At 36.0% G+C, this 26,665-nt stretch overlaps 1 protein-coding gene across 1 annotated transcript in view; it reads right to left on the reverse strand.

Moving 5' to 3' along the window:
* Window positions 1-26,665, reverse strand: part of CACNA2D3 (calcium voltage-gated channel auxiliary subunit alpha2delta 3) — a 468,241-nt gene that overhangs the window by 158,409 nt on the left and 283,167 nt on the right. Inside the window, exon 12 of the mRNA XM_074836249.1 lies at window positions 4,841-4,919. Within this exon, the coding sequence (XP_074692350.1) occupies window positions 4,841-4,919 (79 nt within the window). The remainder of the gene's footprint in view (window positions 1-4,840; window positions 4,920-26,665) is intronic.

Consider the following 26,665-nt stretch of genomic DNA (forward strand, 5'->3'; position numbering starts at 1 on the left):
AACAATAGGACAACACCTGCACTGAAACACTTAATATATATATATGAGCATATCAAATAATGCCTGAAAAGTCAGAGGAGATTAACTCCTTGAAAAAATTTGTATTGTATCTAAGGTGATAGAAAGGTCTTTTTTAATCAAGCAGTATTTTCTTAACTATACAGGTTGAAATCACAATTAGTTAACACTTTTTAATGTCATACTTCATTAAAATCAAAACCTTAAAGACTCATTTAAGAAGCTCCTGGATGCCCATGCCTGGCATTTTTTTTTTTTTAATCACAGCCTATAAATTACCTTTGAAATAAAGAATACCTTGCTGTAAGATGAGCATGCATTCTGATTGCCTCCTGAAATGTTTTTGTGTCAGTTTTTCAACTGAAAAAATTTAGCTAGATTACTCAAACAAAAAGAAAGGAAAAAAAACACAACAGAAAACAGAACCCAATCTGAAACACTTCAGTGTTGTGCCACACAGGTTTATACATGTTACAAGACACTGATAATTCTGAATTTTTGTTTTATTTTATTTTCTTCTTTTCCTTCATTTAGAAGAGATCCATCTGAACAGGTACAGCCAACATGAGCAGAGACACCTATTTGAGTACTTATTTGTAAGTATTCTTCATATGGATGTGTATTACATTAGGTATTTCTCTTTGTAGTATTTCTGAGAATGCATACTGTCATATCGCAACTTACTCAGAACTCTCCAGGCAGCATGCTACAGAATTCTTGTTGTTGTACTTGCAAACCATATCTCTAAACTGCACAATAAACAGTTTTTAGCCTAATTTTCTAAGACTAAAAGAGGTAGTGAGTATGTCTGAATCAATTTCATATAAACTTAGCAAAGAAATAAAGGTCTCAAAGACAAGTGAAAATTTGTGACTACCCTGAGATTGAAAGAAGTGACATTGAGCATCCTATTTAGAAGCAGCCAGATGGCAAATCAGCACATACTGGCATGCAGGCTAGTTGCAGGCTAGCCATGCAGTGCTCCTTGTCCAGTGAGTATGACAGCTAAAGAAGTCAAGGTTAGGAAGTGGAATAAAAAGGGATTAGTGTGAAAAAATTGTATTTTTTAAATCATATCTGTGTTTCACAGATTTATTCATATATCAGGTGGCAACTAATGAAAAGTTGAAACAAAGAGTGTGTTAGAAACTTTATTCCTTTTAATCAGGTTGCTTCAAACAACTGCGTTTAGTGAAATGTAAAAATTGCTGCTAAAGAAGTGTAAAAGACAAAACAGATGAAGATGGTGTCATAAGACACAACCATATGGATTCTCTCTAGGTTTTTTATAATGTGATCTCAGGAGTGGGTTTCATTTGTAATTTCTGGGAAGAGTTCCTTTCTTGCATTGAAGATTTTCTTTGTTTCATCTACTTATAAATATCGTTTGTACTTTTGTAGCTCACATTAGAAAAATCTACAATGATTTTACAGTTTCCATGACTCATGTAATGTGACCAGTTACCTATCTTCTGTGAATTTATGGTTCATCTATTTACTTTTTTTCTACAAAAAGTTGTTTTTCCTTAAGTTTTAGCTTTCTTTACAACTAAGTGAAAGGAATTGCAAAAGCTATGTGAATGATATTTCCATATCTTTAATGCTTGTTCTAATATTTATTTTTCAATCTTCTCCTAATGGGAAAACTCTACCAAAAGTTACTATACTATAGCTAGGGACAACATTAGGTAACATTCTCTTAGTTCATTTTCACTGTATATTTAGACTTTTTGATGATTCATGTGTTTGTAGTTATGTGTAACAAATGCTAAACCTCACAAGAATTAGCTTCCTACACTGCTAAGTTTATCTCTTGTCTAGAGATCAGAGGTACCCCGTGGATTTAGAAACCTTATTCTTCCTATACCAAGGTTTAATAATCAGATAAAGTCATGTTCTGAAGTTCTTGAGCACAGCTGCTGAGGCCATGCAAGCAATAACAGCAAACCCGTGCTTAAATTTTTGCATTCTAACACCTGCTTCTCAGCTCCCTGGTGTGTGAATTATGCCACCTTAGAGCCCCTTGCAGTCAGTGCTACTTCTTTTCCTCCCCATCAGGAAAAAAATCTGTGAAGGAAATGGGTAAGATTTGGTAATGACAAGTGCAAGATACGTATAATAATGTGGTTAAGACACACACATGCTCTGCAACTGGGCTGCCTTTCCATATTGCACAGTCCTTGCAATGTTTTTGGATGGCTTGTTTTTCTCCAAAATGTCCACCATTAGACTCAGAACTTTTCAAAATGCCTCCAATGGATTTTTACATGCAGTGCAGTGCTTTCTGTTTTCTGGACACTGTGCAAAATAGATGCAATATTCTTGCAACTAATAAAATACCAGAATTAAAAAAATCCTCTTTGGGTAGGGACTAAGGAGGGAATTCATTGTTTTGCTGCAGCTGTAAAACTCCCATGGAGAATACCCCCCCCCTGTATCCCCCACCTAGGAGGCCTCTCAAGCAGGTGAACAGTATCTGTAACTGGCTGCCTGCCACCCCCCACGAGAGCCCACAGCGCATGAGGTGCTGGGGTCATGCTAATAATGGGAATGGATGTGACTGGGGCTTCCTGTACGCAACCCTCTTCTGCTAATACAATAGTCTATAAACTGCTACAGCTGGGGCACAATTTGCCTCAGGGCTGATCTGTCCTCTGCTGGCAGTTAGAGAGTTGCTATCAGACCTCCGATACGCAAAGCATTTTTCTCTACATTGCTTTCTCAGACTCTGCTCCTTTGTACTGATGAATCCTCTCCTTTGTCCATCTTACAATATGCCAACCACAGTGGTGATCCACAATAAAATTTTTGTTAAAAAAATTAAAACAGTGGCTGACAAATTACTAATTCAATAGAGAATTTTACTGAAAAAAAAAATGTTTAATCCTGGCTGTTTTGTTAGTAATGCATTAACTCCCATCTTTATCTTCACAGCTTGCTTCTAGAAGCTGTGGGAAAGGTAGCGCCTGCTTATTTTCAAATCTGGCATGCTAAGCACTAGGAAACTTTTACCTTTGTTCACTTCAGAATCTTAATAAATCTTTATTCTTTTCCTTTATGTGCACTTGCTTATGATACAGAAGAGTAAATCACTGCAAATTTCACAAACCGCTCTAGAGGGACTTTGGGGTTCTTGAATGTTTTAATGTATTTAAAATGGTTTGGTGTTTTGCTTCATTAAGCCGACTCCCTCTAGATATGCCCTACTTATACATAAAAATGTAACAGAAAAACATGCTTGAGGTTTTTCAAGGTTTCACCATCAGAATCTAGAAGCTAAAGAAGTTTTGCAAGGTGGTATGAATTTCCCCTGTGACCTATTTTGAAGGAACGGGCTGCTGTGCACAGTCCAGTCAGCTGGAAACCCTGCAAACAGCCTTCATCTATGTTGTGCTTCCAAGGGGAAAATCACTGCAAGGAAAATTGATTTTAGGGTCATTGACCCTCAGTGACAACAACAGACTTTGGCCCACCTATGCAAGTAGTAAACTGCAGTCCAGCCATTCAGCCAATCTTTAGACCAGCTTTATTACACTCCTCATCTGTTCTGCTGTAATCCTTCATTTCACTAAAAGAAAATGGATGAGCTGTAGTTGAAAACTGTAAGAAAAAGATCTAAATCCATACTGCCTGACATAATCACTTATGCTGTTTCCAATTGTGATTTTCAAAGCCATAAAAAAAAAATTAATTACCAATTAGAGGTAGATTTTTGCATTGTAAGCTATCAGAGAGCAGGTATTGTAACTATTAAACTGAGATAAAAAAATTTATAGAAGAAACAGTCATTAAGCTGTTTAGTTGATTCATATGAGTGAGATTCTGACTCAAAGCAACATGGCTCTGAAAAGAAAAAAGTAGTCCTGAAGAATGACAAAGGTGACCACTTTTTCCCCTCTGGGAATAAGGAAGATGTGGACCAGATGATCTACTAAGGCAGTCTCCATTGCCTGGTCCTAATTTCTGAGATGTTGTACTTAGATCTTTATGAATCTGTAGAGCTGGGCTAAAAAGCTAAAAGATTTTGTTGATTAAATTGTCTTCAAAAAAGATGCTTCAAAGGATTCTTATACTATTATTTAAACTAAATTATGGTGTAATATTAGCTGATTAAGACAAGACTTCAAACTGAGTAATTTCCATCAGCTGGACATAACAGTAGTTAAAGAAATAATGACTAAATGGATAGCACCTGATGCAATTCATCATAATGTAATGTGGCACAATGGAAAAAAAGAACAGGGTGGTTTGTTTTTTTTTCCAAGAGGAAAGGAAAACGAAAAACCTGAAGATTAATTAGGGGGTTTGGTTTTTTTCTGAATCATTCTTACTTATATTAGTCAATCCTTTTACTGTAGCATCTCATCATCTTACATGTTTTAATGATCCTTCCTTAAAGAATGTAAAACTGTATTTTCAATTACACTGCCAGTTTCTCAATGGACAGGATGTCTGTTTTATATACTGTGCCTAACTCAACAGGACTTGTACCCAATGTTCTTAGGAACCAAACTCTGAGTAATAACAGCTTTGAACAAATGTTTTGAAATTAAAGTTTGTTCTCTGAACAAAAAATTTAAGATCACATATTTTAAAAGCTTCATACAAATTTTAAGAAACAATTCTATTTCAAATATGTGGTTTTTTTTCTTTTTAAATTGTATGCTACAAGATAAATAGGTCTTTTCCTTTCCTGGAAAAAAAACCAACCCATCCTCTGATTAGTTGTCAGTGACACCATATCTGTAGAGGGTCAGATATGCAGGAAGGCTCAGTAATAGGGTTTTGAAAACAGGGCTTTCACAGTCGAAGGTTAACTAACCTTTGTTAGCACAGGCCATCCACTTCAGGTTATCAGCAAAAGCAGCTTCTCTTCCAATCAGATAGGTAAAAATACGAACCTGGAAGTACAATGCAAAAGATCAAGTCAATTAATACTGTGCTTAAAACTTACACAGTAGAACTTCAGATACAGATGTGTAATTCATATGGATAGAACCTTTTAAAGAAAGTATTACTGGTTAAACAGCACAGTAGATTAAAAAAAAAATCTCTGCCAGTAATGTCTTCATGACAAAATGTGGCATTTGTTCTATGTAGCAGAATGGTTGATCTCTTTGGAAGTTTTTAATATCTGACATTTAAATAAAGTTATGGTTAAGCAGTTAAAGCGTAAGTGAGAATAAACTAAAACCATTGGAGTACAAGGTAAAACTGCATGTTTCAGACAAATCTGTTCTGCACTTATGAATTCTGAAAATTGCTATGATATGATGTGGAGGAAGAGGCACTTAATTAGCAGACAAACAGGCAAGCAAACTCCCTTCAGTTTTCCAGGTTCGTATGACACAGTATCTTTGTCAACAGAGACACCTACCACAGGTGGCACTTGTGCTGTCAAGTGATAAATGGCAGAATCATGTGCAGGGTTGCCACATGTCCCAGACAGAAATATCTGTGCAAAAAGCTGTGCAGCTGGTGTATGCATGTGCATGCACACAGACATACACACAGACACCTTTGTCCAGAAATCCTAGAAAATTGCTGCTTTCCTTAAAATTCTGCCCAGATAAAATTTCTTGCAGAAAAGAAGGGCATACTTTGGAAACACTGGATGCAGTGTAGGCCTTGATAGATGCTAAATGACAACACTTGTTTGTCTGGACTCCACAGTTGCATGTTATAATACTTATATCCAAACCTGCATTTTTGAGCAGCTTCAGACAGCTGCCATCTAAAAAGCAATGGAAAATCTCCAATGAAATATTTCTCTCTTTACCACACCATTTTCTCAGTTTTTTCTTATCAAATAGAGATAGGTTCAGGGTTGCATTATTTTACAAGCCTTGAAAACAGCTGCAAATTTGTCCTCACAGATGACAGTATTTTCTACCTTATACCTTCTGTTCTCAACCCCATTCTATATATGGGAAACTACAGCAAAGACAATTAAGTGGGTTCTAGGTGGATAAACAGGGAATGGGAAAGGATCATGTTGTCCAGAGCTTCCTCTACCTAATACAAGTTTGCATGGCGCTCACAGCCCCTCTGTTGAGGTTGGGTCTGTAACCACCCATGTGTGTGCTGAGAAAAGAAATCACTGTCCTGGGACCCAACATAGTCCATCTAGGAATCCCACACAGTTCCATACCTTCTTCATCTACCATTTGATATATCTGGTAAGATGGAGCATAGTGAGCCTCACTTGATCCAACTAAGCTCCCAGCAAGAGAACTGGGAATAGCACCTGACCGCTGCAGCTAAAGCCCATATCATGCCCACTGTAGCCCTTGCCATGCTAAGGCTTATGCCTCTCATTCCATATTACCTAAATTTCCACACCCATTTTCCCATTCCCTAATGATCTGTCCATGGCAAAAGAGGCCAAGTCCATACTGGGCCATATTAGCAAGAGAAATACAAGGTAATTATTCCCCTCTATTCCATTGCAAGACCACATCTGGAGTACTGAGCTCAGTTTTGGATTCCCCTGTACAAGACAGAAACTGACATACTGGAAAAGAAAGACTCTTCTTGAAAGTGGACTCTAAGATGACAACACAGCAAGGAAAAAGTGTCAGAGGTCCTAAACAATTCTGATTCGATATCAGGAGAAACATTTTTATCATGAGGGTGATAAAATATTTGAAAAGATGCTGCAGAACCTGCAAGATATTAAAAAGCTGACTAGACAAGTTCCTGAGCAGCCTGATCTAACTTCACCTGCTCTAAGCAGGGGATTGGACAAGATGATCTTCAGAGGTCCCTCCCAATCTAAATGATTCTATGAAATTAGTAATATTTTACATAAGAGATTAAAACTTTGACTGATTTTCTAATGAAAAAACTTGTTCTACATTTTATGGATTTAACATAAAACAAATAGATTAAGTTAGGACTGGAAATTGAGAATTGACAACATGGTGCTATCATGGATGAGAAGAAAGAAAATTATGAACTCCATATTGTAACACTAAAAATTATACCTAAACCCACATATCAGATCCTTTTATCTTTTTATCAGTATACTTAGTAGAATCGTCATTATCCAAACTTTTTTACAGAAACTCTGTTATCATCATTAAAAAGCTGTACACATCAAAACATGCTCCAAAACATTATATTCAATATAACTTGAGTCTCACATTGGATCTCACATTCACAAAATAGATACTCTTAAATTATACAGAAAGCTACTTACACAGAAAGAAATGTCATGATGTGAGAAGTTTATGAAGACCTCTCATTTAATTCATTTGCAATTAAAAAAATAAAGAATTAAATTTCTTATAGTTTTTTTCAATTAGCAGTTTTTTCTCACAGACAAAAGAATTTATTTGTAGAATATACCAACTCTATATTAAGTTCCCATCAGGTTTTTTTCACAGAAGTTTTAAAATGCTGTCTTGAAAGTTTCCCTCTTTACTGTCAGTTGTGATACTATATTCCCTCACCGCCCTTTTGTCCATTTTCTTAATGGCCAGATCCTGTTTCTAGGCATACATGGTGTTTTGCATTATTATCAGGCCTAGAGACCAGATTTCAATCACAAAACTTTTCCCAGTCTTTCAAATATAAAATGTACATAGAACTCAATCATGATTTATATAGTTTAAAAAGTATACACATTGATTGTGCAATGTTGTTAATTAATTTGAATCAAACAGTATGCACAGTCCTACGCTAAAACTCTCAAGAACACAGCATTAAACAAAAGAACGGTACTTTTATGCTTTGTTGATGGCAACCAAAAGCATTAATAAAGAAAACCCTTATTCTCTAAACACACGTGAAAGGGCACAGTGAGATTTATACCCTCAAAATACAGCCTAAATCACTGTCACAGTTTATCTTCCTGAAAATGATGCTTGAATATAGCCTGTGATGAGACTGAATACATCCGAGAGATTTATATTTAATGATCTACTTTAATCTATAAAGAATTAAATTACACTGTGTTTCTAATAAAAGGACACCAGCCTTATCTAAAAGAATGAGCAGTAAGCATGATAGTAGGTGTAGGCAACGAACTAACTGCATTAAACCTACAAAAAAAAAAATTTCAACAAATGAGTATCATAGATCATCACGAGGAAATGGGCTGCCTCTGTGATACTGTTGCAAGGATTTTAATGATTTTTCTCTGAGTACATTTTATACATATCATTTACTTGGTATTTGCAGTTTCACTAGAAAATATTCTAAGCATCATTAAAAATACTGATAATTTTTTGGCATTACTTGAAAAAATAAAAATAAAAACTATAGAGAGCTAGCAATGAAGATGAGTGATCAGGGTTTATAAAGTGCTGCTTTCCTTCCCTATCCCAATGAGTTGTGTATTTTCCTCTATGCACTTTTCACTGTGCATTATATAAATGGCATTTACCAGTGTCAACATGAAGTATAAAATCTTTTATCAAATCAAATATAAGGTAAACTATAATTTTGAAATGCTATTTCTATACTGCTCATTACTTAATAGAATGACTTATTATTCACAGTAGCTTCATAAGAAAATATCCATGTAAGTTCACAGGGAGCTGTTTTAGTTTAAAATAACACCAGACGCATTGAAGTTTTTCTTTTACATTGACCTTAAAGATATATTAATAGGTATTATGAATATTGTTCAGCATAGTAAGAAAAATACTCAAAATCAGCTCTGATGGCAAACAATTCTGATTATAGCTCTATTTCTAAAAGTTTCATTTGATCAGTTCATTGAACCCACCAGTGTAAACTTGATTCACTGGGAGCTTGCAGTGGGAAACACTCATGAGTGCCTAACCATTCATTGTAGAAATAATTTTACAAAACAAATGCTTACTGTATTTTCTGCTTTCAGAGATCACAGCAATGACTTAGGTAATAAATTATTAGAATTGAAACCTGCCTGAATAAGTCTACATTTTCAATCAAATTTTTCAAAACAAACGTGGATCTACAAACCTTTTATACAAGTTTTATTATTCTGGATAGGTATTTTATGTAATAATTCTAGATGTGCTGGTACCATTTCTGGTATAATATCAATAAACAGGGACAAAGTCACTGTGGTCATATACCTGTTTTCTGCATCCACATAAAAATATAACTAAGTCAATATTATAGAAATACTACATTAATTTAACATGATAAGTTCAAATGACTTCAACTCCTGCACGTGGACAAGACCTGTGCAGTGATGGCTCACGTATGCTGCAAACAGGACACACTGCACCACTGAAATTGTCGTGGTAAATTGAGTAGACATTAGGTACCAGATTTAATGCCCATTCATATCCTCAGATACCATGTAAGATAAATGTTGTTAGGTAAAAGCTGTTAACAGTGGCCACCAAATTTTCTTCTTCATGTATCTGAAGTAACTGAATGGAAAGTGTGTCAGAGCAGTTCTGCTCTGCAAAATGATTACATGAAATGTATATTTTATTTAAACAATCCAGATATAGCACTAATATTGTGTAGTCTACTGATAAATATATATAGTACTGAGGCATATTATTGAAATCTCTATAATTTATAATAGATGAGGAAGTATAAAATATGTCTCATCCTGTGGTTTATATTGGACCTTAAAGAAAACAACACAATAGAAACGATGAGCTTTAATAAGTATATACACTATATATATACACATATACACTGATATACCTATATCAGTATCTTATGGTACAACACTTAATATTAGGACACTAGAAATTCTCTTGAATCCATATGAAGAGAATATTTTAGTCAAGGCAGACCAAATAAATTCAAAGTTGTTATGGACCAGTCCCAGCAGATCCAGTAACAACATTTACATAGTCTACATATGCTCTGGCTGAGTATAAGCCAAATGAGAAAAACACCTTTCAATATCCAAGCACTGTGACTGAATCAAGAGACCATTTTCATCTGAGAAGGAATGTGCATTAGAGGGTATAAATACCTCTCTGGCAAAAAAACATGATGGAAAGAGAACTTTCAGTTCTGGATAATTTTCAGAGTTTTGTAAGGTATTTGAGAGATACACCTGAATCAAAATATATTCAATGTCTGACCTATAAAATATTATATCAACTAATTAAGGCTTAACATGAACTGTTACCTGTGGAGAAAGGAAATATTCTCAGGCAGAAACACTAGTTTTGAATTGTTATATCCTATCTACAAAACTGAAAACTGTAGATGATGTCAGATTCACTGAATGCAAAGCAACGTTTACTCCAAGAGAAAAACTTTAATCTTTGGCACCACAGTTGCTATTCCTGAACAGTATGTAGCTTCTACAGATGTGCAATAGACTACTATTTTTTTAAGCCAATGTTCACAGAAAATGGAGAGCTCCACAATAACATTACAGAAACTGACAGTGGAACTAGAATCTTTAAAAGAGCTTATGACTTTCTCACTTCATATTTTTCTACATTTTTCTAAAGCGGGTGTTGAATGGCAAAGAATACCAGTTGCGATTGATATATTTTAATTATCTTTAAAACAGTAGACATAGAAACCTCCCATATATTACCTTGTTATTATGTCTCATTCCTGACCTAGAAAGATCACCTCTGGGAAACAGCACTCCATTCAGTTACTATTCTTACTAAAAGATTGCTGCATAAGCTCAAATGATTCTGAACTGTAGAATCATATCCATATTAAGCAACAGACTCATTTCAACAGTGTATTTTATGATGGTCAGCTTCTACATGCAAGGTTGTGGATTCTTGTCCAAACCACTAGTCCATAGTGAGCTAGTGAGAAGCACAACATGTCAGCAGTTGTCACAAGTCGTGTTGGTAACTACTCCCATGTACACAGCGGAACAAAGTCATATTAACGCATTGAACAACCAAGCTCAGTAGTTCAGACAAATCTTACACTGAGTAAAATATGTAAATCAACAGTAGATATTTAACTGCATATATTATTATTATTATTAACTTGCTTTCTCTCTGTTTTTCTAGTCTCTTTGTTTTACTCTCTTGTTCCCTTACCTAGGCACAGATCATAGTTTGGGTGACGGAGGTGATTTGCTCTTTATTCTTTGTTGCATCCCCTCATATTTTGAAAAACAATAGAGTACTGTTAATAAGTTTTTTGCTTTTACAGCTAGGGAATATTCTGAAGGTTGAACCTTTAAACTCTGGATAGACAGCTTACATAAAATCTCAGAGATGTATACACTCAACCATTAGTGAGGAAACCTAAGAATGATGATTTAAATGACAGCTATTTCAGTTCTAACCACTTCATCTGAAATATCCACTTAACGGTTTCATCCATTATGCATGGACTAATCTGCAGTCCCTGAACTGTCCTCACCTCTGAAACTTCATTTAACTAGCAGCATAGTGAAGAGAATAGGGACCTTCTTCTATCTATGTTAAGCAAGACGAGTCAATCTGTAAGATTCTACACACTGGAATTGTGAAGTCATATCTTCATGCCAAACAGCTGGTAAAATAGTATTTCCAGAAACTTAAAATACAGTGTGGGAGGGGAAATGGGACTTCTGCTTGCAGCTGACAGTGCAGACCTCTGTTTGCAGCTGCAAACTATTTCATGGACACCTTCAGCAAAATAGTCTTTCCTTTCTGGCTCAGCAAGAAATAAAAATAGTCCTGTGGCGAGAGCTATGGAATTTAAGTTATAAGTGGGATATAGGGATGAAATTCAAGTTCCCATAGTTATAAGTTATGGTGGTCCAGGAACACCCCAGCTAGTCTCTACACAGAGGAGCGAATGAACTGATTGGGAACAATGGATCAACGTGAGACTAAGTGATTGCCTGAACTCCGAAGCAGCCTCACCACAAAGAGGTGGCGTAATTGTTACAGGAGCTCTCAAGGTGGGAATTTGGGACAGTCCTGGATGTTTTCCCAGGCAACTCATGTTATGCCTAGACCACCTGATAGGCACTATTTGTATACTTCAAAGTGTTAATTAGCTAATTGAATGGGGAATCTGGCCATCCCAGAGACTTTTTCAGGCAATTCCTGCTGTAGAATTGACCAAACTGTACAGAGAAAAGATACTTGCATAGTATCATTGTAGAAAGCCTGAGGAACAGTCACATAGGAGAACCTTTTGAACATACTTAAGATATATAAGAAATTTTTTGTACATAATTTAAGATAATAAATAGCAATGAATCATTCCTGTGCTGGAATAGGGATACACAACCACAGGCCAGCTGGAAATAAAGATTCAGCAGAACAGCATTTCAGAGCATCTCACCCAATACAGCTGAAAACACGGTTGCAATGACCCTTACCATCTAGACAGCATGTGACCATCCTGTTCAAGATGCTTGATCCTCCAACTGAGTATTACCCTACCCAAAGACCACCCCCCAAAATGGTTTAACATTCTGGTCTTTGCAACAATGTCAATGGTGCATTCATCAAAGCACTTCGATTTTCATTTGATCAACAGCTAAGAAAATGACAATAGGAGCAGATGAGACCAGAGCTGGTCTAGATTTGATTTACACGCTGTAATTCAAGAGTCACAAAAGCAATTCTCCAATTGTCTGAATCTTGTGAACCTAATAATGAAAAAGGCTGCCATTTATTTAGGTCTCTTGCACTTGTTAATAGAATTTTTGAAAAAGAAAAATCACTGGTCTCCCTTAACATATTTTAAGCTGTGCTGCACACTGTCATTTGAAAAGTGAAGACAATTCATTTTTGTATTGACATTTCTTTTTCTACTCTGCCTAAAGATATTCCTGTGTTATCTGGAAGTCACTGAACATTTACACAGGTTAGTATATTAAAAAAAATATTATTTATCTTTGATTAAAAGCAGAGCAGAATGATTAATAATTTTCATTAAGAGATGGTGCCACTTCTCTAAATACAACCCTAGAGCTACATTCTCAAAGTCTGTCACTAACAAAAGGCAAAGTTCTGGTTCAGCCTCTTTGAATATGACTAAGAGAACACATGGGAAGAATACAGGGAAACTTAACAGAGGTTCAGGTGAGAAGAAAAATGTTCATTTGGAAATTCTCATGTGCATCCCTTCCAGGCAGATCCATTTTTCTATTCAGAAAAAGAGCATTAGGGAGGTTCCCCATTCTTTGAAAATCCACCAAGAGGTAAAAAAATAAAATGCAAAAAAAGAAAAAAGGAAAAGTCAACTTCAGAAGCTGTACATTTTGGTGGCAGAGTTGACAAATTACATCCCATTCTAATTTGCCAGGGTAAACTTCTGATTCTAATCTTTTGCTATTTCAGTTTTACATTGTAAATTTCTTGTCTCTTCAAACCAGCTTCTTTTTCTGTTGATTATGAATTCTTCATGGTCCATTTCTTCTTACCCTTTGTTATAGTGGAAATAGTCTTAAAATAGTTACCCAAGATAAACATATAAACTCTTCATCCTTTAAGTCTCAACAAGTGGCTTCTCTTCCTTGGGGTCCTGCTGCTTCATAATTTTCTGATGGTCTGACTTTTTAGCTTCCAACTCCAAAAGTAAGTAACCTAAACTGGCTTCCAAATTTAGAAAAAGCTTGAGGTTTTACACTTCCACTGCTTCCCTCCCAAAATTACATTGTGCCTGTTGCCACTGTGCCTGAAGCCACTTGGTCTTCAATATGACTCCTCTTTACATAATCTCATCCTCCTATTCCTCTCTCTCCAGCATTCTTTTGTACAGATCTACTTCAGAAGACACCAATGGGAACAGGGGAAATCAATGCTGTTGTTGGTCCCTGTGTTAAGGAAATGGCATTAAGCCACCACACTTTCCTGTGAGGAACAGTCTGGATACAGTCATAAAGGGTTTTGAAAGTCATACTGGATCCATTCATCAAGACCAGCAAGATTCACATTCAAAAAATCTGAATAGGCCCCAGGTCTTTGCACAAATAACCTTTCCAAATCTGAAAAGGGAAGAATGTTCAATTTGTAAAATATATTGATTTTTGAGTTTTTATAGCTTCTAACTTTAACCTACACACACATAAAGCAATTGTACCAAGTGTACTCCAGTATATCTGGTTGTTGCAAAAGGCATAACATACAGGGCAATGAACAGGCATGGGAAAAGAGCAGTAGAAATACAAGGTCACTCCAGAAACTTCACCCTATCTCTGAATCTATCTTCGTAGCTTTTTTAATTTTAGTTCTTTTTTTATTATGAAGTGGTGAAAAAATGAGTTAAGGATCTATTTACATTGATAAGTTAGCAGGAAATTCCATGAAGAGAGCATAAATTCCATAAATGAGCACACGAAATTCTACTGATGAGGGCTACAAAGCCCTGTGATACAATGCAAGATAGCACTGCTACAGTATCTTCTACCCTGTTAGAGACCTTTACCCTAATAAGGTGCTGAAAGACTCAACTGACACTGCATTCTGCAAGGAAGCCATGAAGCCATTACCTCATGAAATTGAATCCTTAAACATTAAGTTATTCAGTAAAAGATTCTTCATTGTTAATTTTTCTCCTACGTTATTTAAAATACCTCTTTTGGAAAAGTGTGCATTTATACATTTCCTCATATTTTCTCCTTCCTGCAACTGCAAACTGTACCCAGACAATTTTATAAGTGTTTTCTATTATAGTGACATACGAAACACTGTGCATTGTACCCTAAATACTGATGGGACAGTTAATGAAAACAAACCCCCAATAATTAATAGGGGTATTTAACTGAAAAACAAGATGTTGTAAGCAAAAACAGCAACAAAGAAAAACATTTAATTTGTCTGGGGACCATCAAGCAGCTAAGCCCTGCTTTCACAAACATCCGCATCCCCAACAGCTCCTTGTATAGACCTACCTCAGAAAATATGTGGAGATAGAAAGGAAATTGCTGCTGCAGTTAACCCCTTGTGATCAGGGGACAGCATTACTATGTCACACTTGTCTGCAAGGAGCATTTCTAGATCCACCTTCTAGGTGTAGGGCTGCTGAGGGTCACTTTTAAATAATCCCAACAAGCTACATGTTTTACATGAGATATCAAGTGAGGATATTTCTTCTAGCATTAAAAATGTCTTGACATCTTTTGTTGATTTTCAGAAAATTTTAATGCAACTCAAGATGTACGAAGAATAGTTTCCCACTGTCAAAATTCACTCAATACTTTAGGAATATTGTTAGCAGCAGAAAATGAGATTATGTTATTTTACACTGTGCGAGGACAGAGCAGGTGATGAGAAAGATTCCAACACCATATTAGCACAAGGCTTATTGCTTCACTAAAGGAGATTGATGGTTGACATGGTTCTGAAAGGAATGGGACATCTCAGGCCTTTTACATGGGACACAAGTTCTAGCCACTTTATACATCCTGAATTATTGGTCACAGAGAACTGAGCAAGATCAGTTCCCTCACAGGCAGATGAGCTTCAAATGGCACAGCAAGAGCTTATCACTAAAGAATTATTTGTAAAGATTTGGCAGAGCAAGTAGGTTGTATTAAATAGCCATTTAAGATTTGGCATTTAACAGCAAAACAAAATAGGTCTGAGAAGCATCTAATACTTTCTAGTTTATCTTTCCTGCTTAGTGCGCAGCATGTATTAATGATGTTAAATAAGCAACCATAATGTACAAAGTTTAATACAACGGTATATGTCTTGAATGTACTAAATTCTTCTTGTCAGTTTAACAATTAATTCAGCAAAGAAAATTTTCACAGATTTTGAGAATATAAAACCTTTGGGTGAGACCATGTCTAGAAAATGACATCCCAGAGACTCTTTTAAAAAGCTATGATTACTTAAAAAGAAAAAAACCCTAAGATTACCACAGACTAACTTGTTACTTTCACTGTAACTTTTGCTTTCAGCACAAGCTGTAACATTTCTCTCATCTTTACAAATTACTTTGAAACCAATGGGTTAAGTGTGTTATAAATATTTCAGATGTATCTATGGAGTGCCAATAAAAGCTTTATACAGTACCTCCAAATATTGTGTATGCGCTACGCACTTTTATTGAAGAACTATTTTAGAAACATTTTACTGAGTTTTAGAAAATTTTATTTATTCTACTTTTTATATCCTTCCACCGGTAAAGCCAGCCATGGTACAATGAGTTCAACTATACATCGTATAGAGGGAGAGGAAGATTTTAACTCACACTTTTATAACTTTCAAAAACTACCTAACATCAGTTTTCTATCATAGCAGTGTTACTATTTCAAAGTAAAACATGATACTATTTATTGGAACTAGGAACAAGTTCTGTACTCTCATCTGAAAAGCTAAAGAAATTTTTGTTCCCAGTCCTGATATGCAAGATTCCAGAACAGTCATTACAAACCATGAACAGCCAAGCCTAGATGAAGTACTTGGGGATAATTCAACTATACCTATTATTGTTATTCTTCAAAATGCTGGTGGATTTGCTGAAATGTAGAACAGATATTTTCTTCCTAAAATGCAAAAGAGCAGCCTAAAAAAATTAATTTGAATGGAGAGGAGGGGAAGGAATTAGAGCAGAAACCATGACGTAACCAACTTTCTTGGATCTAACTAAAGCTTCTGTGGAAAAAGCAGGCTCATACAATTTCTGCTGCTACACTGCTTAGCTTTCTTGTAGACCAACTAATATTTTTTGAAGAATCCATGAGAAAAAAAATCAAAATCAGACTAAATTCTAAGTAACCAAATAATGCCAATGTCTCCACTTCGGTTATTGCATAGTTCCAAGATGTAACATAGAACAATGGTAACTCATTTGCAGTATACTTCACTGTGCATGGTGCAGACACAGATTAGAGGATGACATAATGGATAAAGCACTGGCCTTTCACCCTTGGGATTTTGTCCAGCCTGCAGTCCTATCAGATAATGGGTTTGGCAATCTCCACTGGTCTCTTTTGGACACTAATCCCCACTACAGAATCTCTATAATTCATCATATAATTTAATACACCTGGCAACCTTACCACCAGTTCATTCTTTTGTTACGTAATGGCCCAAAGTGAAGTCAAGGGTGGTTAATGCTCTGACAACTGGCTATTATCTCCCATAACAGCTGATTTTGAGGGGATTATTGCAGTCATAAACCATTTTATAAAAATTGGCAACTGGGAAAGCAATGTAACAAAATAAGGTGATATTTAGAAGTTTTATCACTGATTTTCTACCAATCTGTAATGGAGTTTCTAGCATCCAAAAAATGCTAGAGAGGAAACTTGAGATTAAAGGTGCAGATCACGAGCCAAGAATCTGAGGCCTGAACAAGCTTATAGCCAGAAATCTTGACTATTTTGAAGTTACAGATGCCTCTTTGTCTTTTTTTTTTCTGTCAAATAGACAGTATATTTCTTCTTTATTTTTGTCTCAGTCATTAGTTCATCTCTTCCCTTTATCAGCATTTTTCCCTTTTCACTTTGAAGTATTTCACCGTTATAACTCCAGTTTTAGATCCACAGCCTTGTTCACAAATGAACAAGGGACTTCATTGCTATCAGAACCAATTGCTGAGGATGTAAGTGAGCCTTCAGGCAAGACAAAGGGAAGCTGTACTCAGTTTATGGGATAAGAAATCAGCTCACTGGAACTGTGGGAAAGGTTAGGAAGAAGATGAGCAGTTGAGACTCCAGTCTAAACTACAATGGAATTAACATAGAAACAGACAATAGTATCAAGGACTCATAGTCAAACAAATTAGCATGCACAATTCTCACTGGAGATAAGAATCAGTTCTACAAATTTGTAAAAAGGCTTTAGAAATTTCACCAGCTAAAATCCAGCGGAATGTAGTTGTTGTCTGAGCACTAAATTCTGTTACCAAAGGCAAAATGATTTGGTAGATGTCAAACTGTAGAAGGATAATTGAAAAAGATATCAGATGCAATGTCCTTCTGGTCTCTCTGGTAGGTCCACCCAGCTACACCTGTGCAATGCCATTTTATATAGTATGGGATAGTAGCATTAGTTGGATACTATATATTTAATCAACAAAATTGTTTCATAGACTAAATGACATGCAATGAGGAAAAAAAAAAAAAAAAAAAATCAGTAAAACAAAGCTAGAAAAATTTGAACCATAGCCACTCCTGCTCTGACCAAAAGGCATTACTAAAAAATGTCCATTTGAATAAAATATGATCTGTTTCGTGGAAGCTTTACAGAACTGTGTTGAAGTGAGCTTCTGTATTTCATGACTCAGGATAACGTCTACCTGACTTTTCTCATGCAGACTTGACCTGAGAAAGCTTTCCTTCACTATAAGGAGATGTAAATCCCTGCCTGAGCTTTGAACCAACCATTTCAGGTAAAAGTCAATGTGGTGCTGAGCTCAACTTTGTAAGCCTATGTTTGGTTCTGTACAATTGAATTTTATGTTAGTTTTTATACTCACTTTAGTGGCAAAAGGTTCAAGTTCTAGAAATCCAAACAGCAACAGGAAGAGTTTTATAATGTAGCACAGAAAATTGTAGTGAGGTCTACTCACAGAATGCAAAGAATTTTGCAAATTACAAGCATAATAGAATAAAACAGAAGGCTTTAGTTACAAGAAGAGGGAAAAAAGTTTGTGCATGGAATTTTAAGATTACCTTACTAATTCATTGAAAACAACAATCAGCCAAAGCAAAAGCTGCAAATGCAGATACTGCTCTGATGGAACAGCAGACCCACTGTTTGGCAAACTCTGGTAGGAATGTGTGTTTATTGTTGGACTTCCTGTGAGTAGAAGCAGTACAATTTCTTTAAGAAAATCTTTCTGAAAATGCTGAGTTAGTGAATAGAAAAATAAATGAGATTTTACATAAAAACTGTCTGCTATGCTGAAAAACATTTAATCCTTCAGACACTGTGTATATACACCATGAATTGATTGAACCATCAGTGTTAAAGCAAGGACATTAAATAGACATCACATTCCTTTATCTTGACATTTCAACCAACTGAAGGCAATTGCTGCTCCAACTGTCATAGTGTACCAGTCAGTATTAAAATTACTATACAGATTTCAAGTTTATCTTTGATTAAGAATTAAATTAAGCTCTACTTTATCATTTTTGTAGCCTTACAGCATCCATGTGTTCTCACAGTAAAGTCAAACTAAATATTTAATACACTCTTCTAATTAGCTACAAACTATTACCTGATTTAAGTCTGTAAATGAATGTGAAAAGACTCTGGAGGCTTAACGTTAACCTTCATCCACTCCAGTTATATGAGAGAAATTACAGACTCTAATTAGACTCTTTAAACTGCAAAGAAATAGAATTTTCATAACCAGCTTATTAAAAAACGAAGGCCCCCTTGGGACAGGGCAAATTGCTTCTACCCTGATCCGCTTATCCTTGTACAACACCATACAGAAGACTCATGTTGTCTGACTTACACAGCTCATATTTCTCCCAAATTAACGAGCACTCAAATTATTCCAGCTGCCCCCTTGGCACAGGGAAAAATTGAAAATCCACGGCTGCCAAGTGACGTGTATAACCCAGCTGCTAAATAAAATGCGCTTAAGGGGACACAGCTGTTGAGGTGCCTATTTACATTAAAATAAGTCCATGGATACAGAACAAATGCCTGAAGACAGCAAACAGTGTATAACACTTTGTTTAACCCTTTCATTAAACCAGGTCACAAAAATTTGCAGCATCATTTATAGGCTAGACATAAAAGCATGGCCTTTTCACTTTATGATTTATTTCTTCTGATTTGTCTAATCTTGCAAACTTTGTGATTTTCTTTTGCAGAACTAGTAATTTCAGAGGAATCATTAAATAATATAGTTCACATGTCAGAAAGGGCAGTTGATTTTTCAAAACAACTCTACTTAGGAAAAGTACAGAAAATTTAACTCCATTCCCTGCTCTCCAAACATGTGTGCATGTCATGATAAGCATTATCTTTGAGACAGCAGAACTTCTGAAGGTGGTTCTTGCAGAAGATTCACACAAACTTGTAGAGTCAGAGTAAAAGGAGACTATTACATTTTTGTGCCTTAACCTACACAGGCTGCCAACTCATTTCCACATGAAATTGAGGATACCAGGTATTATCTTTAAACTGCTAAATAGTATAGGAACTCTGTCCCCTAAGAGTTAACTGTCTTCTAAACAAATTCACGATGCTGTGATTCATAGATCACATTTTAAAAACATTTTATAAAATACAATCATAATCCAACTGACTTGAAAATTACCATGCCAGTTGTGGAGCCACTGAAATAATAGGGTCAAATACAGTGTTTCTCTTTACTAATCAGGAATACTTGGCCAAAAGACACCTTAGATCTAGCACCAAAATCCAGTTTCAAATTCTCACAGTTGAAAACATTCGCTTGATTCAGTAAGTACATATGAAGTCCAAGCCATAAGAAAGTGTGTATGCAAGCTAACTCTAATAAGTGTACAAAAAACAGCAGATAATGTAGAGGAGGTTCAAGTAGTCAATGGTTTAGCCTTCACCAGAAAGTTTAACTTGAGCATTCACTATGACACAAGTATTTCTAACTATGGGATTCAGAGCTGAGGTCATATTTGGAAAAGTATGGTAGATAAATAAGATGTGTTTAATCCAAAGAAGCCTGATAAAATTTCCCATAGAGGAACTAATCAAATTAATCTTTAAACCATTAGTAAATATTTTTGAAGATCTATGGGCAGCAAAGGAAGCACCAAGGACAAGAAAAGGGAAACATATCTTTAAATATTTTTAAATTTTATTTTCAAAACCAAGAAAAAGGAAAAAACCTGAAGAATTACTTCCTAGATTTTACTACCAAGAAAGACACTAGAAAAAGTGATTAAACAATCCATTCACAAGCATATACAACATAATAGCATGGAAGGAAATAGCCAACATCAATCTACGCCATCCTGTCAAACTGATCTGATTTCCTTCTATGACAACTATCTTTTGTACTACATAGGAGAAAAGAGGAGGAGAAAGATATCTTGGTTAATTTCTGTAAGTAGTTTTAGGAGAAGTATGGTCATCCACACCAGTCTAGGGCTCATAGGCAGCATATCATCCAGGAGAGCTTCCAATCTGGACCGTCAGAAAAATAAGCCACGGGATGTTACCTGCTCAGTGATGTTGTCTACCTCTAAGGACTACTGGCCTAATGAAATGAACATAAGGTGAATGCACTTTTCAGACAGCTGTGCTCTCAACATGTACTTATTATTGTCATATTAGGAAGAGAACTTGGTGGAGGGGGAATGATGTGGCCTGGACTGAGTGCAATTTAATAATTTGATTCATTATTTAGATGTCTGACTGAAGAGAACACTTAAAAATTTGTCAAATGACATGAGGCTGGAAGTTATACCAAGCACTCTGGAATACAGAGTTAGAATTCAAGATAGTATTTCTGAGCAAGAGAAACAGTCTGAAATGAACAGGATTAAATTCAGTTCAAATGAAACAATAATTAGGAGGGAAAGTTCTAATGCATTGACAAAATATGAGGAAAATGTTAGTAGAGCACCAGAAAAAGATCTAGATTTTAGGAAGAACCACAAATTCATTGTGAGTCAACAATGGCCAATTACTGACATAAAAGCAAGTAACAAACACTTGCTGCATGTGGCTGAAAGAAATGCCAATACATGCTACACATGAATGCAAGATAAAGGAGGTAGTTATTCAGCTCTACCTGTGAAAAAGAAAAATGGAAAAAAGCTTTATCTAGACTTTGTGTTCACCGTTGGGCCTGAGACTGTTAGAAAGGACTGTGATAAAGTAGGAACCCTGCATGACCACAAGATTTTTTTTTTTACTTCTCATTAGCTACCCTAGCTAATTTTATAAGCACTGTAAATCAGAATGTTATCCAACAGTAAGACACATTTCACATAAGCCTACATACATTGTAACATAATGGTCACCCTAGTCAATTAAACATGAAATACAAAAATCAGGTTTGCTTCACCGTAATTGTTAATTCTTTTCTGACTGCATCCTGAACAAGTTATTTAATGATTTTATCTGTAGCTGACTCCAGGTACTCTGGTTACTGAGCTATTTATATATGTCTTCCTATTAAGCCTTTCATAATATTGACAAAACTTTGGGGGTTTTTACCTGTCAGTTTGAATTCATTGATGTTCCAACACTTGTTAAATATCAAAAACAGCAGTTGAGGTGTTTGGAAAGAACTATTCTGACTATTTTAAACCTGGTACTAGAAAGAATGAAGAAAGAGAAGCAAAACCTCTTTGGACACTAAATATGTAAAACAGCTTAGAGAGGTCCATCCTTTGAGTTCAGAACTACGGTAAGTTTGTGGTGGTTTTTTTTTTAACGTGACTCACAAGCTATGCTCTAAGTTCTGCAGTTAATTATAAAAACATGCTCTGTTTGCTCTCTCCATTTTAACTGCTGGTTTTGCATTGTCCAAACCATATAAAAGTATGCAGTGATGTCACCATATATATCATGGACAAGAAAAACAGATGAATACTCTATAAACACTCTTCGCTCTTCGAACATGTAGCCTAAACAAAGGGCTTCCTCCTCCTTTTAGAGAAACATGGGAAGAATGAGAACTGGGAAACAAAATGAGGACATTTGAGCACTAGCATGCTTACATTAGACTTACATTTGACATTAAGAAACACGGGAAAGTTAAGTTAGTGGTGAAAAATGGGGAACTCCAAAGTTAGGAGATAAAAATAATTCATTTTGCTGAAGAGGTTTTGACACTGAGCAACAATTTCTTAAAAAACTTCCTGACAAGCTACATCACTGTATTGGTTTTTCCTTATGGCAATCTTTTTCAGAAAATAATTGAATCTATTCAAAGAGCACCTTTTCTGGCTTTCTACTGCCTCCATCACTACACCCATTACAAGATCTAAAATCAGATCAGTAACTCAGAAGTCTTGGACATTTTTAAAACATAGATTTGTTTTAAATATCTAAAAAACTCCTAAACCTTCAGTAATTTTTTAATACAGTTGCTTGATGCTGCTTTTGGGGCCCAAACACAAGTAAAAACCATTCTACCCACAAGTAGAATGATAATGGCCCATACAAGGAAAATATATTCAGAAAGTTACTGTCCCTTCAGCACATAACAATACCCACTACACATGCATAGTAACAAATCTGCCTATGAGAGGTGATTTCATAATCCAGCTAGGCCAGAAGACAGCCTGAATTCAAGTCTGTGTTTCAAAGAGAGATCAGATGCAGAGGAGACATGGCAGTCTGATGCGATAACTTCCCTATATGGCAATACATTGCAGGAAATGGCATCCTCCCCACCAGAGTGCAGAAATGAAGTAAAACATTACAATTCCTAGGAAAGAGTGAATTGCCATGTATGCTAATATCACTTCTACATCGCAGGGTAACATCAGCTAATGATGGAGGAAATACTACTGAATTTCCAATAAGCTTTCAATACGTGAAATGAAAACCCAAGCATGTCACATCTTGCATGATTTCCTTAATTAAGTGAATTTCAGCTGATCACTACAGATGCACCAGAACAAACCACCTACAATTCTGTTGTCTCCAGAGCAATCACAAGTGCCTTTTTGGAGATGCAGCTGTCTGTAGATCACAAATTTGTCCCTAGGATCAATTATCTTGAGTTAAAGATAAAATAAGTGCTTAGCATTTAGTATCACTGCAAACATATAAAAAGGATGCTTTAAGAATAAAAAAGGAGATAAAAACATAAAGAAAATGAACAGAAAAAAGAAGAGATTATTAGAGTAGAGAAGTAAAGACAACAGAACAAAATAAATGCCCTCAGTGTCAAATAGAAGACAAGAGAAGCAAGAATGAAAAGCAAGTTGGAAGAAAAGACAAAGAGTTAAAGAAGACAATAGCTTACAATAGAAGGAAGACAACATTTTTGAGAACTGTAAAGGGCAGAGTTTGCTCAGCAGAGCAAAATGAGTTTTCAGAAAACAGAGTTTGACAAACTAACAAACTGCACTGAAAGCTAGACATTGAGAGCTCTTAGTGTCATGAAATAGAATAAACATCCTTAATGCAATGTCAGGTGACACAGGAATGTAATAATAATAAATATTAGGAAGTCAAGATATGAGCCTAAAATTGTATCTTATGATTTAGTAAAAGGAAATATATGACTGCATATAAAATGAGAGCAAGGAGAGAAGAAAAAACACAAAAATGGAGAAGAGAGAAGACATGCACGTGCAAGATCTCTCTGTAAAAAGTATAACTAAGGAAAGGGAAATCTAATGTGCAACAAATTAAGACAGAGATTTTATTCACTCTTTTAATGAGACAGCCAAAAGAGAAAAAGGGGTTATTCAATCAAAGGTAGAAGTAGGTTAATTAAGCCTGACAACATTTGACACATGGAATTAAATCCCCGCCCAGCTGAGCCTGAGGTCCCAGCAGTCCCACGGGCCCTGCAGCAGGGGCAGCTGTCACAGAGGGAAGGACAGTCCCCAGGGCTGATCCTTCACTCTGACCGAGGAGGCAAGAAACGCAGGTGGGTACCAGAGAAAAAGGAATGGCCAGCTGGGGGCAATGAAACTCCAGGAATCCTGGCTCATGCCAGAGAGCAAGAAAACAAACGCAGCTCCAATGAAACTGCTTGCCTATCTGTCCATTATCGACTTCCTATTCTTGTGTCCAACTCCACAATTCCTCTGGGTTAGCCACTGCCTTCCCCTCCACAGGAAAAACATTTGGTGTCTGTACTATTTCCTCTCAGCATCACGCACAGCATTTAAGGACTGCTATATTTAAACACTGATCTGAAATAAAGATGTGCGTGAACTGAAACACATCTATTCCTGAATAAATCCATGAATGGACACTTAATTCAGAGTACAAATGCTGATGTTCTTATCAGTTTAATCTGTTTGGAAGATATGAGGATAAGAATACCTGCATGTGGAGTTCAGAAATAGTAATTCAAATTCTTAATAGATACTTCTCAATATTGCCATGCATAGGCTATAATACGTAGTGCTCTCTGCACTACATAGGTATCAGATATACTTGTATAATCCCACATATGTCTGCTGGAAGGAAGAGAAGAGGAAGTAAGAGGCGGCCCTGGACAGAAAAGAACCCTTATTATTTAGCTTTTCCCTTTGTAACATTTACTCTGACATCAGCCATATTGTTGAAATGAAGCACATAATTATGTTATGCTTAGAGTCACTGAAATTAGAATTTGTTGTCCCAGATTCTTCTATAAAATTCATTTTCATAATTAAGATTATCCACTTTAATAATACTTTCTTTAAACTACATACAAGAGCTCCACCATGCTGAAATCCAATAACCCAATAGATAGGATGCAGATACGGTGTTTTTCTGAATCATAATACGTATACAGCTAGCTCTAGTCCAGAAATCTCACAGAAGAATAAATACAACTTTCAAATAACAGTGCATTTATTTGAAGCAAATAGCATGCAGACGTTATCATCTCTTGGTTTATAGCTGTCAAATTTGACACTTCAGATTTCATTCTCGGATCAACCCAATGGCCCTATAGATGCAGTTTAGAAAGGACATGAACCACCCTCCCTATTCAAGCAACACCTACTGCAAATATAATCTATACACCTGTAAGCCAAAATGTCTTGCTAACATTTTTTTCCTCTTCGTCTTGGTAAATATTTTTTACTGAGAATAAAGCAGGTCAATGTCAATGTATCTTCTGGAATGCACAGACGCAGCTGAAGGTTGGTGCATTTGTGAAGAAGAAAGGTCTGAAGATAAGACAGTAATAAATAAGACAGTTGGAGCCTATTCTTGAAGATAACAGGACCAAGGCCAGGACAAATTAAAACAAACCAGCTCAAGATACAACACAGCTGCACAACACCTCCCAAACAGACCTTTGTGAGCATGCATGAGCACCGAGGTCAACCAGCAGACGTGGTGAGGAAGACTACCAACGACCACCAGGGACCCCTCAAGATCACCACCCAGGAAGAAAGCACATGCATACTTAGGATGCAGATATTGTAACTAGTTCCAGGAAATTTAATGCATATGTAACTCATTTCTTGGAAAAGTTATGAATGTGTATAATCTCACTGTATATTAGCTGCCACTTATAAATCTGGGATGCGCTCACATTTGCGAAGATATTCGCATGTGTGCCCAGCACTGCAACAAAGAATGCCTGCTTTCTAAAGCTCCAAAATGAGTCTTAGAGAGTTCCTCTCCTGGCTTTTATGGTAACACACCAAGCTGCAAGCACATTTCATAACTTTTTTCCTGGAAAGTTATTTATGAGCTTTTACTCCCAAATGCCTTCTCCTACAGTGTTCCTGTTCCTACCTCTGAACTTCAGCTTTCAGTGATATTTGGTGTATCTTTTATTCACTGCCAGACATTTTCTTTTTTAAACTGAGGTATGTTCTTAGAATTATGTAATTTCCCATAATAGCATACTTCCTTAAGTAACCTTTTTCTGAAAGCAGAGTGATAAATTATACCAGGGTTTTATTTTAAAGCATCACTAGGAGATAACATGTATAATGTATAAATGTAAAACACAATTCAATGTATTCCATAGACAAGAAGATGTACAGAAGGTCTCTGAACATCCAGAAACTGTTAGTACTTCAGATGTGGGGACCTGTACATGGACTTCTAAAGTGCTCTTTCTTTTATCTGTTCTCACTTTTTGTGCATATGGAGCCATTAGTCTAAGCCGTCTCAGTCTCTCCTCATCCAGCCAGTGCTATTGATTATCTGGGCCACTG

Source organism: Strix aluco, chromosome 11 (genome assembly GCF_031877795.1).
Source record: "Strix aluco isolate bStrAlu1 chromosome 11, bStrAlu1.hap1, whole genome shotgun sequence".
NCBI lineage: Eukaryota > Metazoa > Chordata > Aves > Strigiformes > Strigidae > Strix > Strix aluco.